The 16668-nt window shown below is 40.6% G+C and overlaps 1 protein-coding gene across 1 annotated transcript in view; it reads left to right on the forward strand.

Moving 5' to 3' along the window:
* The window catches only part of VAT1L (vesicle amine transport 1 like), an 83824-nt gene that overhangs the window by 39315 nt on the left and 27841 nt on the right, over positions 1–16668 (forward strand). The window contains exons 4-6 of the mRNA XM_070760426.1: positions 2239–2381; positions 10672–10775; positions 15347–15402. Coding sequence (XP_070616527.1) covers positions 2239–2381; positions 10672–10775; positions 15347–15402 — 303 coding nt within the window. The remainder of the gene's footprint in view (positions 1–2238; positions 2382–10671; positions 10776–15346; positions 15403–16668) is intronic.

Raw genomic sequence — 16668 nt, forward strand, 5'->3', positions numbered from 1 at the left:
TGTGACCAGGTGGGTGTGGCTTGACAATCATGTGACTGGGGGTGGCTTAAAGGTCATGTGACTGGGTGGGAGTGGCTTACCGACCAAGATAAGTTTTCAGATAGGTGCTTGGACTCTTTTTCAGCTGATTAAGTCACATTATTTGACTAGCCACCAAAAGGACAAAGGATAGACAGCATTATTTGTCGAGGAGCACAATAACATTTTAAGGTTTTCTACTGAACCCACAAGGTTTGGCATGATAACAGATTAGGCAAATAGCTCAATTTTCTTTAATTGCTATAAAAGTTCAGTTCTAGATAATGATTAAAATGATTAAAGTGTTTATGGGTAAAAACATACTGTTTAATTATTTCCTATTTTAAAAGTAATTAAGGATCGCACTAAGGTACTAGAGAAGGAAGGACAATAAAAAAACTATTAAGTATTCAATAAATAGTGCAAAAAATCTACTACCCCCACTATGTCCCCGTTCCCCACCCCACCCCCGTGGGGGCAGCAGCCCATTACTGGTGTGAGTACACACATGTGTACACAAACAAAAAAAGATTCACCATCACTGGGCTAGGAAGTGAGGCAAATTCCCTACAAAGGTCCTGTTCAAATATTTCAGGTGTACCTGGTCCAAAGGGAGAAATGTGTTCATTTTATGGTTACGTTGTTCATTTCCTTGCATCAGAGCAGATGAGGAGATAAAGAATATTCCCCAATATTTTTATTGCAGAGCAAAGATCTTAAAATAATAGTCTGCTTGGTTGTACAGAAGGTGTGCTCTATTCTGATAGCTTAAACGTCTTCTCACTATAGTTCTTCGCCCGTGATGCATTGCAGAAAAAGCTCTCCATCTCGTAGTGCATTAATGACTAAGGCACTTTTGGGAGGCATCGCCAGATCTCAACACACAACAGTGTTTTTCCGCGAACTGTTCTTTTCCTTGTTGATTGGAAATACTCAACAAATAGAAGGAACTAAAGCTGAATGGTTAACATTGTAATTTCAGCTGGTAATTGAGTTTGGAAAGAGACGTTCTTCTCTCAATCCCCAGGAATCCCATTTGCAGCTGAAATACAACATTTGGCACATACTTTATGCCTGTAGTGGAGCTTTTGAAAGTTTGGACTGTTAATGCTTTTTCAAATTAAATTGGGCTTGGAATGTAGGTTCAGTTGAGGTCCGTAATCAGAGTTTGAGCCAACATTGTGACCACAGAGAGTTAAGTGCTTCTTGGCTAAGATTTAAAGGCCTGAAAAATGAGGAAACCATCCAATTGATTCCCTTCATTAAAAGATAAATTCCTATCTCCAATGAGTTCACATTATGAGAAACCTTTGTACTCTGGTAAATATATATCTTGCCTTGGCCATCACTTGGAATTGAGGTACACCGTTCTTCTTGATGAGCTTTTATTTCAATTTCTTGGAAGTTTCCCATGCAGCTCTTAGTCTGATCTGACTGCTTAGCTTTCAGAAGTCAAGTAACTGCTGTTTCATTTAGCAAATCATACAACTACAAACACAACATCTTAAACAGAGGCTAGATGGGGCTGAATGGCAATATGAGGTTCTTTGATCCAACCATATCTTACTGTGTTCTCCTAAATCTGACCCTAATTTTAATCCTAGGTATATATTACAATAATATACAGTGGTACCTCTATTTACGAACTTAATTCGTTCCATGACCAGGTTCTTAAGTAGAAAAGTTTGTAAGAGGAAGCAATTTTTCCCATGAGAATCAATGTAAAAGCAAATAATACATGCGATTGGGAAAACCACTGGAGGATGGAGACCCTGTTTCCTCCCAGGAGATTCTTAGAGAGGCCCCACGGAGGCCTCTCCCTGCCTTTTCCGGTTACAGTTTCGGAGGCTCGGGTTTGTAAGTGGAAAATAGTTCTTGAGAAGAGGCAAAAAAAATCTTGAACACCTGGTTTTTATCTAGAAAAGTTTGTAAGTAGAGGTGTTTGTAGGTAGAGGTACCACTGTACTACTTTTCAAATTTTCTCTTATTTAAATCCAGTTTACAGGTAACTTGGTTCATTTTTAAAAAATAGCAAGTGGTGCTAACATAATATTGCCCAATGGTGACATAACATAGCATAACATTGATTTTCAGTGGTAGGGTAAATAAATAAAAGTATTTTCAGGTGATTTGTTGGCATAGAGCCAGTTACAGAATTTCAGTAATGAATGATGAATACATTTGATATATCCATTCAACTCATTTTCAAATGCATTGTAGGGACAAGCTATTGCTCAACTGTGCTCAACGGTTCCCAACGTTACCATCTTTGGAACGGCTTCTTCTTTCAAGCACGAGGCCATCAAAGAGTCTGTGACCTACCTGTTTGACCGAAATATGGATTATGTCCAAGAAGTTAAAAAGTAAGTAAAGAGTGAGTTTGCATTTTATTTGATAGGGGAAATTGCTAATGGAGGTGAAGTTAATTTTGGAAAAATATTTTTATGGTCCTATTGTAAACGGTCTTTTAGAGTGAAAAAGGAAAAAGTCTCACAATATGGGTGGTTTGTTGTTTTGTTGTTTTGCAACTCCTATATTGTGTTTCTGGATAACAATGAGTGACCACTTATCAATAGGAAATAAAATGTTATTAGGTCTCCAATAGGCTTAAAACATGTACAATATATCCTCTTTAATGAATCTTTCTTTTATGTATACCGAGATAGTAGTCAGGAAATCCAGATGTGAAAGAACCTCACTCCCTTAATCTATTTCTATGCTCCCTTAATCTAGAATCTATTTTTATCTGACAATAGCAATAGTATTTAGCATTTAGACTTATATTCTGCTTCACAGTGCTTTACAGCCTCTCTAAGCCGTTTACAGAGTCAGTATATATTGCCTCAAGCTGGGTCCTCGTTTTACTGACCTTGGAAGGATGGAAGGCTGAGTCAACCTTGATTTGATCTGCTAAATTGCTGGCAGCTGATGATCAGCAGAAATAGCTTGCAGTAGTACTGCACTCTAAGCACTGCGCCATTGTGGCACGACAAGCCAAGTCAATGGGGAATCTGGATTTCTTTACTTAACAATTGTGTTAATAAACTTAACAAATGCCGTGATTCACTTAACAACTGTCACCAGAAAAGTCGTAAAATAGGGCACATTCACTTAACAAATGTTCTACTTAGTAACATAAATTTTGGGCTCAGCTGCAGATGTTGCTTGAGGAGTACCTGTGGTTGCATTGTACGGCTCACTTTGTCATTCTTCTCTCCATCCCCAAATATTGTTGCTTATGTCTTAGCCAGTGGTGGGTTGCATCTGGTACGGGCCACACTATAGTGTGGTAGCGGAAATAGAGATGTGCGCATATGCACCCACGTGAGATTCGGCTTCTGTGCATGTGCTAGAAGGGAAGTCTCGTGTGCATGAGGTGTTGCTGATTTTGGGCGGTTTTTTCGCTTCCATGCATGCCGAATCTCAACCTGATGCAGAAGTCGAATCTCATGCCAACACGCATGCACCTACCCTCTGGATGCATGTGCGCCCATGCCTGTCTCCGGGAGCATACCAGTAGCGCCGGAGAAGAGGAACCCTTGCATGGTCTTAGCCCAGGAGTGTCAAACTTCTTGTCATTTGAGGGATTATGTTTGATCTTGGAGGAGGGGAATGGGCATGACCAACTCAATATCATTCATGTGAATTAAATGTCACTCATTTTTGGCCATGTGGCCTCCTGCACCCATCTGCCAGTGAAATGAGCTTGTGGGACTACGTATGAACTCTGTTTTTGCTGGCAGAGGCTGTCATGGCTGACAACAGAGCTCGGGAGGGCTGCAAGCGTCTCTCCTGAGCTCCCTTTTTTGCCGGCAGAGCCACCGTGGGCTGGCCCTTCCCTGTCTCTAGGGTGTAGAGGCCAGATCTAAGCATCCCCTAAGACCATGATGGCGGACCTATGGCACACATGCCACAGCTGACATGTGAAGCCATATGGGAAGGCACGTGAGTCCTTTCCGTGTTTCATTTCCAGTGTGCATGTGCGTGCTGGCCATCTGATTTTCGGCCTTGGGAAAGGCCGTTTCATACTCTGCACACTTCAGGGAAGCTTCCCTGAAGCCCCAGAGGCAAAAAAATCCCCAACGGGCAAACCCGAAGTTCAGAAAAACAAACTTCTGGTTTGCCGTTGTGCTGTTTTTTGCACTCTGGAGGGTTCCAGGGAAGCTTCCTGAATCCTCGGAGTGGGAAAGAAATGCCACAATGGCAAACCGGAAGTGCATTTTTCCGAACTTCCTGTTTGCCCGTTGGGGGATTTTTTTTTCACCTAACAGCAGTGGTGGGTTCTTACTAGTGCTGCATCAGTAGGAACCCACTGGTTTTCAATGATTTTTTTTCTGGTTTCTCTGTGTGGAAGAAGCCCTCAGCTGTGCTTTGGGCGAAGAAAAAAGCTCGGCATTAAGACGAGAGCAGGCGGGAGGGCTTCTTCTGACACGGAAATGTTGGGGGGGTGGGAAAGGCGCCGGTAGGAACCCACCAATGCCTGCGAGGCTTGAGAAAGGCCTGTGCACATTCGCAGGGGGCACACGGACCAAAAAAGGTTTGCCCCCACTGCCCTAAGACCTCCCTGTCTGCGCTCCACTGTGTGTGCTTAATCAGAGTTTAGCTTGTTCGACAAAACCAGCGGAAAATCATAACTTCATGCAGCAGAATCTGCATTAACCCAGCAATATGGACATTTCCCTGCTTGTGTTCCTTATTATTCTGCCTCACGGAGTAAGTGGGTAGAAACTGAAATCCAGGAGCAGGTTATGAGTAGTGCTTACTTTCTCATTAGGGCATAATTTGTTCTCTTGAAGAGCAAACACGGTATTATGTACTCCGTAAGCTATAGATGCAAAAGGAAAGGTTTTGCCTCCCGCTTTTCTTCTGCTTTCATCTTTCTTTCTCTTTTAAAGAGAGGTAAGTCAGAAGGCTTTTGTAAAAGAGCAGTGATCAAAAGAAATGTTGCTAGTAGCATTCCTCAACAATTGTGCAGGGCACAGGCAAAAAATAGTAATAATGGCGATGAAAGTCTTAGCTCATAGCACACCAGATATAAGGGGAACGTAGTGTGGGTGATTGACATGGCGATAGCAGGAGATAGTAGAAGATAAAGACTTGGAGACTGAAGTATCAAGACTGAAAACTGAAGTTGAAGAACTATAAACAGAAGATTATAGTGAATTTTGGCTGCAATGGTCTCAATTATTAGCACACTGCGTGGCACACTTACAGAATCTGCGCATTGAAATCCTGGTTTTCTTTAACAAACAGACCAGTGACCTGTTTTAGGGTTTTCCTGCCCTTATCAATCTCCCTACTATTCTTCTGAAAGATGGATCTCCCTCTACTCCAAACTTGCTGGGACTTCTGCTTTTTGTGGCTGTTACCATTTTGGATGTGGAGCGTGAAATTGGAAATGGAGGGATTTGTGAGATGTTTGATGCCGTAGCAAAGGGAATCGCAATAACGCGAGCTAATCTGCAAATTGTTCTCATCAGAGAGGCCCCAGAGGGTCTCAGAATAATTCCTTCTCTTTAGAAATATCCAGATGATCATGCTTAGAATCCCATCTTCCCATATGAGGGAGAGGGGCGGCATATAAGTCCAATTAATAAATGAAAAACGGCTGCAGATTTTGGCTCTGGCTAGTCTGAAGAAGAGAATAATTAGGGGTGACATGATAGCAGTATTGTTGTCAAGCCAGTGCAGAAGTTAGTGATAAATTAACAACTTGCCACACTAGATGGCCGATGTTTATGGGAACTTGGGAGGGGTGGTTTCCATAAGGGAACAGATGCAGCCACAAAGCATTCTTTCCAGTGGTTCAAGGACATCCTATGCCCACCCACCTGGTCGGAAGTGGAAGGAGGACTTGCCACACTGACACAATCTGAGTGGGCAATGAGACAGGTTTGTGTGAGTGGGACAAGGGATGTGAACTTTTAACTGAGTGGGAAACTCAGATTCAGGTTTCCCGGTGTAGGTGCCAGGAGGGTGATAAATTGGAACATTGAGGTATACTTTGATTTTGACTCTGATTTAGATTGGATGCTACCTGGAACCTTGACAACTCCAGTATTTGAGGGTCAGCCACAAAGAAGAGAGGGGTCAAATTATTCTGCAAAGCATCAGAGGCAGGACAAGAAATATTGGCTGGAAATTGATCAAAGAGAGAAGCAACCTTGAATTAAGGAGAAACTTCCTAACAGTGAGGACAACTAACCAGTGGAACAGTTTGCCTTCAGATGTTGTGGCTGTTTTTAAGAAGAGTCACTTGTTTGAGATTGTATAGGTCAGTGATGGAGGGCATATCTGCTGGCATGCTAGTTGTTGCCCTAGCTCAGCTCCAGCCTGCATGTGTGTGCCGGCCAGCTGATTTTCAGCTCACATGGAGACTCTGGGAGGGCATTTTTGGCTTCTGGAGGACCTTGGGGGGATGGGGGGGAGTTTTTGCTCTACCCAGGCTCCAGGGAAGCCTCTGGATCCTGGGGAGGGTGAAAAGCAAGCCTACCGGGCCTACTAGAAGTTGGGAAATGGGCTGTTTCTGGCCTCCAGAGGGCATCGGGGGGGATGTGTGTGCAGGGAAGCAATTTTTGCCCTCCCCAGGTATTGAATTATGGGTGTGGGAAAAAGATTTGCTATCACTGGTATAGGTTCTCCTGCTTGAACAGGTGGCTGGACTAAATTACCTCCAAGGTCCCTTCCAACTCTATTCTACTCTATTTTTTACTCAGTATGGAAAGCAAGACAAATTGCTCGGGTCTTCTATCTGTTTTAATATCTATCTATCTATCTGTCTGTCTATCTATCCATCCATCCATCTTCTATCCATCCATCCATCCATCCATCCATCCATCTATCTATCTATCCTGCTCAAAAAAATAAAGGGAACACTTAAACAACAGAATATAACTCCAAGTAAATCAAACTTCTGTGAAATCAAACTGTCCACTTAGGAAGCAACACTGATTGACAATCAATTTCATTTTGTTGTCAGCACATTCAACGTTGTACAGAACAAAGTATTCAATGAGAGTATTTCATTCATTCAGATCTAGGATGTGTTATTTGAGTGTTCCCTTAAAACACTCATAGACCCATAAAACAAAATTCACATGATGTCCAAAGACCGGTCCCAACACACATAACAGTCCCAAAAAACATGCCCCACCTACCTCAAATTCCCCATCACGAACCACCCAAACATCTACACCACAGACCAAATAATACTGTCCAACAGATCACTGGTGGTGACCCTTTAGTTCACTGTTAAGTGCAAGTATAGCTCTGGGATAAAAACTATTCAGAAAATGTGTGGTCCAAGTTTTAATTGTTCTGCATCTGCTGCCAGAAGGCAACAGTCCAAAAAGATTGTAAGCAGGATGAGAAGAGTCTCTGAGAATGTTATGCACCTTCCTAGAACAGCGAGATGCAAAGATATCATCCAGGGCTGGTAGCTGGAGCCCAATGATATTCTGGACAGTTTTAATGATTCTGTGTAGAGCTCTTTTATCTGCTACAGAGGTGCTCCCATACCATGCGAGAATGCCGTATATTAGGATGCTCTCAATGGTGCTGCGATAGTTGGACAGCAGTAGATGCTAAGATAGATTTATCTGAGCATTCTCAGAAAGCACAGCCTCTTTTGTGCCTTCTTCACAAGCATGTTAACATTCATAGTTCATGAGATGTTCTCTGTGATATGAATACCCCCAAATTTAAAACTATGAACCTTCTCTACCTCTTTGCCGTTTATGTGCAATGGTGAATGTACATCTCTCGTCTTCCTGAAATCAATTATCAGTTCTTTATTTTTTTGGTGTTAAGTGTAAGATTAATTAACCTTTTGATATCGAAACTGATGCATATATTCTAAATAGAGAATGGTTGAGGTTTACACAGACTTGGTTAATTTAAGGCAGAACCCTGGCAACTTGGTTGCTGTCCACATTTTCTTTGAATGTCATCGTCTTTCTTTCTTAAAGGATGCTTTCAAAATTGCTCCATTGATGTGGCTGAATCCTGCAATTCCACCATTCTTTTAAAAGTACAGATTGTGCTGTGATACCTGTCAACTAGTCATTGGATTACTTTTTTAGGGAAGTGCGGAATCAGAATGAGTTTTATAAACAATTTTTCTATAGCTTAGTGTGGCCGGATAACATCCTAATCCTAGCAAACTATTTACAGGTAATATAATTCCATCACCCTCTCTGTCATCAGATGCCCAAGAAAAGAAAAGAAAAAAGACTCATAATCTAGGTCATTAAGTTTAACCTATAACCCTCATAACTGCTATTAACTGATTTCAGACAATAATTGTCAGGAGACAAAAACTGGTCTTGGGATTTAGATGTAATTTGGTGCACCTTATGCCCTTCAGACTCGGTAGAGTACAATTATATGTAATGAGTGCACCAGTGATTTTCATAATTATTTAATTGAATTGAACAATTGAAACAATCTTTTAACAGCTGCAATAGTGGCTGATGCATATATTCTATGCAGAGAAAGGTCTTGAAAGATTTGGTTAATCTAAGGCAGAAACCTGGCAACCTGGTGGTTCCATCCACAATCTTAGGATTTCATCGTCCATCAACTGCCTCCATTGGGAACTGATTGTAAGACATTATAGTCCAGAGTTTTGGCAGACTGAAAGATGTAGACTTAAATTTACAACATGGATTTTGCTTCTTTTGAGAACATACACTGAAGTTGGCTTCTCACTGCACATTTGTCTTGGATCTTTCTGTGCATAAGTGTCTCTAAGGAAGCTCCACAATGAAACATGAAATAATAATAATGTGGATTTATTCTCACTCTATCTGGCATTTTCTACCATGGATTCTCCAAAATATTTGTTTAGGGCAGGGAAGAGAAAAAGCAGGGGAGTGGGGAAAGAAAGTAAAGGAGAGGGGACATGATTGAAACATTTAAATATGTTAAAGGGTTAAATAAGGTTCAGGAGGGAAGTGTTTTTAATAGGAAAGTGAACACAAGAACAAGGGGACACAATCTGAAGTTAGTTGGGGGAAAGATCAAAAGCAACGTGAGAAAATATTTTTTCACTGAAAGAGTTGGAACAAACTTCCAGCAGATGTGGTTGGTAAATCCACAGTAACTGAATTTAAACATGCCTGGGATAAACATATATCCATCCTAAGATAAAATACAGGAAATAGTATAAGGGCAGACTAGATGGACCATGAGGTCTTTCTCTGCCGTCAGTCTTCTACGTTTCTATGTTTCTATGAGAGTATCAAAAGCAGAGGGTGAGTTTTGTTTCTTCTTCATTTCAACATGTAGAGAAGTAGGTGCTCCATTTTCTAAATGCTGTAGATGGTCTGTGTTTTCATTTGAATTGATTGCAAGATAAAACAGATTGAACAACTTTGACTTGTAGGTGCTTAATAATAGAATGCCTTATGAAAAGTGTAGGAAATAATTATTGATTGTGAGGGCAAATAAAATTTCCCTGTTCACAAGGGGGCAGTATCCGCAATAGTAAAGACAACTTCACCTTTGAATTGAAGACAGCTCCTGGTGACTCTGTAGATAAATAATCCTCTGTAGTTTTCTTGGCAACAGTAAAGAACCAGGCTGTCTTTGTTTCCTTCTAACCCTTAAAAAATCCCTCCCAGTTTAGCTGCAACTCTTTGATTTGAAGATTTCCTATTCAGCACTAAGTAGATTTGACATTGCATTGCCTTTCAATATTAGCGAGGTTGGCCAAATCATTTTACCTGCTGGACTGCTATTCTTATCTCTGCAGAGAGCTGTGGATTACTCCAAATGAAACATTTTAATAGTTGACCTTTATGCATTACCTTTCTCATCTGCTACAAAGAATAACTTTGAAAGATAGGAGAAAGCCACTATCAAGGCAATGGACAGATAAACAGGACTTCATTTCAAGACAGTAATTTGGGAAAATGTCTCAGATAAATTAAATCAGATAAGCTTTTGGAAGAGAAGGAGTCACAGAGTCTGGGGGCAGAGTTAAACGAGAGATCAGCCTAGAATCCCTATGTCACTACAAGTAGATTAAGTCCAATTCCCCTTGCATTCCATGACCAGATTCCTGTGCATAAGCTGCTTAGCAACAAAATACTTTAATTGGAACTTCCTGTATGGATCTGGCCCTCCCTTAGTTGACATAAAGATGGGAAGCGGCAAATTCAGATTCTCAACATGATTCTGTTATAGCTGTTCCAATGTAAGAAGTCCTGACTTTCATGATAATGGTTTCTTAGCTTGTTGGGCTGACAGCCTTCTTCACATTTAATTAAAGAATGGAGGAGGAGTATAGTTTATAGTTTATTGGTAAACCAATACTTAAACTGAAAGGGTCAATGCACAAATAATATAATGGTAATACTAAAGAGATCTTGTATATTCTTGTATATATTTGTATGCCGCCCCGAGTCTACGGAGAGGGGCGGCATACAAATCTAATAAATAAGTAAGTAAGTAAGTAAGTAAGTAAGTAAGTAAGTAAGTAAGTAAGTAAGTAAGTAAGTATTTGTGGATTTGGTCTTCACCTCCCTATGATCAGCCTAGCACCTGATGCACAGGTAGTCCACATGTAACAACTCTCCAGTTTATGATTGTTTGAAGTTATGATGACATTGAGTAGCAAGTATCTTCACACAGTGTTTCTGTGCTTTGTAGGATTTCTGCAGATGGTGTAGACATTGTCCTGGATTGCCTTTGTGGTGAAAATACTGGTAAAGGCCTCAGTCTACTCAAACCACTTGGGACTTACATTTTATATGGTGAGTAAATCAATCCTGAACTTCTCAAGAATCACCATTCCATTGTAGCTGCTGTAGCTGATTTCTAATGAGTGGTTGCATGAAAAATTCAGTTACTGTTTCAAATATCAACCAAGAAGCACCTTAAGAAATGAAAAGATGGCAGAAATAGAAGAGAAGGGGTATGAAAGATAAATGGGACCAATTCATCTATGCTGTCCATCCAGGCTGTCTTTTTTCATATGACCAAACCTGAAGTCGTTCTTGACCATTTTGCTCTTGGAGAAGAATATATTATGGTTTAAATTGAAAAGTTATTAAACATGTTGATTGATAGCATAGAAATAATAGAACCTTGGATGATATTCTATCAAGGGCATCCAAAATGCAGTTTTAAATACAGTTTCCCCACTTTCCCACCTTTTACTATCTGATAAGCAATCCTATCTGCAGGGATATGATAGAAAGTTTAACATACAGCAGGATAATTTTTAGGCTCAGAACTCAGGTTCCCCACATTTAGTGACAAATATTATTATTATTTTTATTATTTATTAGATTTGTATGCCGCCCCTCTCTGTAGACTCGGGGCAGCTCACAACAGTGATAAAAACAATACATGGTAACAAATCTAATAATTAAAATCTAAAATAACAGTTTAACATTAAAAAGTCTAAAAAGAAAAAAAACCCCAATAGATAAAATACATACACACAGTAATATCATGCACAAAATTACATAAGCAAGGGTGGGGGATGTCTCAGTTCCCTCAAGCCTAATGGCAGAGGTGGGTTTTAAGGAGTTTATGAAAGGCAAGGAGGGTGGGGGCAGTCCTAATCTCTGGGGGGAGTTGATTCCAGAGGGTCGGGGCCGCCACAGAGAAGGCTCTTCCCCTGGGTCCCGCCAGACAACATTGTTTAGTCAACGGGACCCGGAGAAGATCAACTCTGTGGGACCTAACCGCCGCTGGGATTCGTGCAGCAGAAGGCGGTCCCTGAGATAATCTGGTCCAGTGCCATGAAGGGCTTTATAGGTCATAACCAACACTTTGAATTGTGACCGGAAACTGATCGGCAACCAATGCAGACTGCGGAGTGTTGGAGTAACATGGGCATACTTAGGAAAGCCCATGATTGCTCTTCATTGGCAGCAGAGAAAAATCTCTCATCCTGAACCTTATCATTTAAAAGTCCTTGTAGAAGAAGCTTGACATGGCAGAGACCCACTCATATATAATTTCTGAATAATTTCAGTACAGAATTATTAATACTATTCATTACTCTGTCATTTCACAGATTCTGGAGACTGGTAGACCAAGTGTTGTTGACCTTTAGATGTCAAAGTGCTCAACAATATTTTAAATCCCCCTTTTTTTGTATTAACAAAATTTGGGTTCTCACAGCCATGTTACTGTTATTTTTTAAAAGCACCCAATTCAAATTATGAAAACAATCCTAACATTGACATAATTAAAAATAGGCTCTTTCCGGGTTCTAGTTGTAATTACGTTGTGGAGGAAACGGAAAAATAATTCTTCAATGGATCCCATCAAGCTCAAGGAAACAAACTGCAAAGATTTCAACAAGGCCCTTTTAATTCAAGCCCAGGTTAAATAATCCAAGAATCTTGCAAACTGCAAAGTAATTTTTCCACCTTCACTTAAATTAATTAGGATGGGCTCTCTTTGAATACTTTGAAAAGCTAGGTTCTTCATCACCTAGGCTGAGATGCAATTTATATAATAACCTACCAATGGATTCGCTTTCTATTTCTTGACAGTTAATCTAGTTTCCCTTCCATTATTTTCACAGCCATTTTACAGCCTCTCTTATACTGTGTATCAGTATAATGTGTATATAATACAGGTACTATTTCAACAGTCTAATTGGTGAGGCTCGCTCATTTTTTAAATGTTTCCTTTTCTCTTGTTCACTCAATTTGGTTTCTCTTGAATAAATGCAAACTCCCAAGACATATTTTTATGGGCTTGTGTTAAGTTAACTTTTTATGGCAATGCATATGCAGAATAGAAATCTTCTGCCACCTTCCCCATATATTATCTTCACAAGGTTAAATCCCGTATCAATATATTCCTAAACAAGCAGTCTTCCACAGTAAGGTAAAAATTTTTAATTCAAAATATATGCTCTCCAATATGTTCTACCTCAAAAAAAAATTACTCCCAATTTTTTTTTTCAAAAACCAAAACATTAAAAATTTACATCAAGATTAATCAGCCTCACCAAGAAAAGGTCTTCCTTCCTCATTGGAAGTTCTTTCTAAGCATCCTCTGAAACTTATGAGGGACAAAGCAACTATCATAAGATCTACTAGACACTATCATTTCCTCCCCTTTTATCATGTTGTAGCTAGAATACTGCAGAAGGACATGGAGTCTACAACAGTGGTGAAATCCATTTTTTTACTGCTGGTTCTATGGGCGTGGCTTGGTGGGCACTGTGGCTTGATGGGTGTGGCTTAGTGGGTGTTAAATCCTCAGAAATGAAGAAGCATGACACAGGCCAGACCAAATCCAATGGTTTATTGAACTCCACACAGTAACTGCTCCTAGATCAAGTAACAACAATGAGAGACCACGCCTGGCAGCTATTTATATATGCTACTGCCAGGCATAGCGAACCAGTTAACTATCAGTATTTTACCACCAGGAAACTCAGGATATAACAATGGGCATGGCAGGGGAAGGGTACTACATAATCCCCATTCCTTCCCCACTCATGGGGGAAGGATACTGCAAAATCTCCATTCCCACCCCACTCCTGGGGAAGGATACTGCAAAATCTCCATTCCCTCCCCACTCCTGGGGAAGGATACTGCAAAATCTCCATTCCCTCCCCACTCCTGGGGGAAGGATACTGCAAAATCTCCATTCCCTCCCCACTCCTGGGGAAGGATACTGCAAAATCTCCATTCCCTCCCCACTCCTGGGGAAGGATACTGCAAAATCTCCATTCCCTCCCCACTCCTGGGGAAGGATACTGCAAAATCTCCATTCCCTCCCCACTCCCGGGGAAGGATAATGCAAAATCTCCATTCCCTCCCCACTCATGGGGAAGGTTACTGCATTAATCCCCATTCCTTCCCCAATTCCTGGGGGAAGGATAATGCAAAATCTCTATTTTCACCCCACTGCGGTTCCAGCTCGAGGTGGTATTTGTTGGTTCTCTGAACTACCCAAAATTTCTACTACTGGTTCTTCAGAACCTGCTGGATTTTACTCCTGGTCTAGAGAAACAGAATTTTCCATGTCCTTGAGATATCCCCTTGCCAGCAACACAACTCACCAAAAAGAAGATGAAAATAATGCACACTGTTTGCATTTGCATCATTAATGTGGAAAGCTCCCACATTGCCACTAGGTAAAGGGCACATGGATTAGGTGTTCATTCTATGGCAACTGAGTGTCAGGCATTCCAAATAATGCATCCATCATAAAGTGAACTCCAAGTCCTTTTTAAAAAAAATCAAAGTACACATTTATTTAGATGCACCATATTGGCACTAACTGGAGAAAAACCAGTACTAAAATCCACAGGCTTTTCACCACAATATAAGGTTCAGCTTTTAGTTTCCCAAAATAAATGATTACATTGCCCAACCAGGATGCCATGTACATGACTCATTGGATGGCTATGATGTCATGACACATACACATACAGTTTATATAGTAGATAATGTATATCTTTGTGTGCCTGTGTGTAATATGTATGTACACATATGGCATATATACATAGAATGAAATAGTATATTTTGGATGTTCAGTAATCTTAAATATTTAGGGGAATTTTATTTCTTTGAGGCGAGGAGAGGCCAGGCACCCTAACCCAAATCCTTGAGATGAGTTGGCCTTTAAGCCAGTTACATTTATTCATTTTATTTATTTATTGGATTTGTATGCCGCCCCTCTTGGTAGACTCGGGGCGGCTAACAACAATAATAAAAACAGCATGTAAATCCAATACTACAACAACTAAAAAAACCCTTATTTTAAAACCAATCATACCTACAAGCAAACATACCATGCATAAATTGTAGAGGCCTAGGGGGAAAGAGTATCTCAGTTCCCCCATGCCTGACAGCAGAGGTGGGTTTTAAGGAGCTTACGAAAGGTAAGGAGGGTGGGGGCAATTCTAATTTCCGGGGGGAGTTGGTTCCAGAGGGCTGGGACCGCCACAGAGAAGGCTCTTCCCCTGGGCCACGCCAAACGACATTGTTTAGTTGACAGGACCCCGAGAAGGCCCACTCTGTGGGACCTAACTGGTCACTGGGATTTGTGCAGCAGAAGGTGGTCCCTGAGATAATCTGGTCCGGTGCCATGACCTTTAAGCCACCACCCCGGTCACATGATCATCAAGCCACTCCCACCTGGTCACATGGCTGGCAAGCCACACCCACAGTGTGGTAGTAAAAAAAATTACAGCCCTTCGCTGCTTTATGGGATGGAGATGCTGTTTTATGATTTTGACGCAGGATATCAATCTTCTCCCATTTCATCCTTGTGACGTATGAATAACCTGCATCTGTGATCATGTTTTCTTCTGCTACTTCCCTCCCTCTTCACTGTTTTCTAGGCTCATCAAATATGGTTACTGGGGAAACCAAAAGTTTCTTCAGCTTTGCAAAATCAGTAAGTACAAGGCCCTTCCAGCTTTGTTGGAGCTTCTTTGTATGTGCTGTGCTTCCCCCTCCACCGTCTTTTCCTCTCTCTGCCTTTAATAGCATGACTCATCTTTTGCAGATTCAGATCCCAGCAAAAGTATGAATGTTTCATTAGGTTTATTGATTTATTCTTTGTACCTATAAAGTAATGGCAAGGAGTACCATATTAAATACTATATTTTTTTGGACTATAAGACACACTGGTGTGTAAGATGCACCAAGATTTTGAAGAGGCACCATATTTTTCAGAGTACAGTGTTCCCTCGATTTTCGCGGGTTCGAACTTCGCGAATAGCCTATACCACGGTTTTTCAAAAAATATTAATTAAAAAATACTTCGTGGTTTTTTCCCTATACTATGGTTTTTCCTGCCTGATGACATCATACATCATCGCCAAACTAATAATTTTTGCAAATAAATAACAAAAAAAAAATATTGTTAATAAATAATTATGTTTATAAATATCAGGATCACTGTGTCTTATTCTATGGAGAGCACCAGTAATAAGGGTGAGTAAATGGTTGTTAAGGGAATGGGAAATGGTAATTTAGGGCTTTAAATGGCTTGTGATACTGTCCATAGCCAAAAATGGTGTATTTACTTCCGCATCTCTACTTCGCGGAAATTCGACTTTCGCGGGCGGTCTCGGAACACATCCCCCGCAGAAATCGAGGGAACACTGTATAAGACACATCTTAGATTTGGGGGAGGAAAATAGGAGGAAAAATCTGCCTACGTACTATTCATCTGGTTAGGACATTATTTTATCCCCTGGTTAGGGCTGGAAAAAAAATCATATTTGAAGAGAGTAGCAATGAAAACAAGCCTGCAAAAGCTTCGTGCTGGAAAAAAACTTCCAGCACTAAGCAAAAAATGGGCCCATTTTTCACAAAAATGGGATGCGGGACAGGGCTTCAGATGAACAAAAGTGGCTCTATTCAGTGTATAAGATGCACCAATATTTCCGCCGTCTTTTAGGAGAGAAAGTGCCTCCTATACTCCAAAAAATATGATACATTTCCAGTCATAGATGAATCAAAAAGCCACTGAGGCTATATCTTAATTGTTCATCTGAATCCACCTTTGTTTCATGTCTTTTTTTGAGATCCTCCAGTATGTTGAACCATTGAAATCTATACTGCAGCTCCTCTGGCCTCCTGTCTTCTGTATATTGAATGAGTGAGTGAGTGAATGATGACGAGGTACATTATGCATTTCCAGTGTAATATGCAG

Source organism: Erythrolamprus reginae, chromosome 9 (genome assembly GCF_031021105.1).
Source record: "Erythrolamprus reginae isolate rEryReg1 chromosome 9, rEryReg1.hap1, whole genome shotgun sequence".
In the NCBI taxonomy this organism is placed as follows: Eukaryota; Metazoa; Chordata; class Lepidosauria; order Squamata; family Dipsadidae; genus Erythrolamprus; species Erythrolamprus reginae.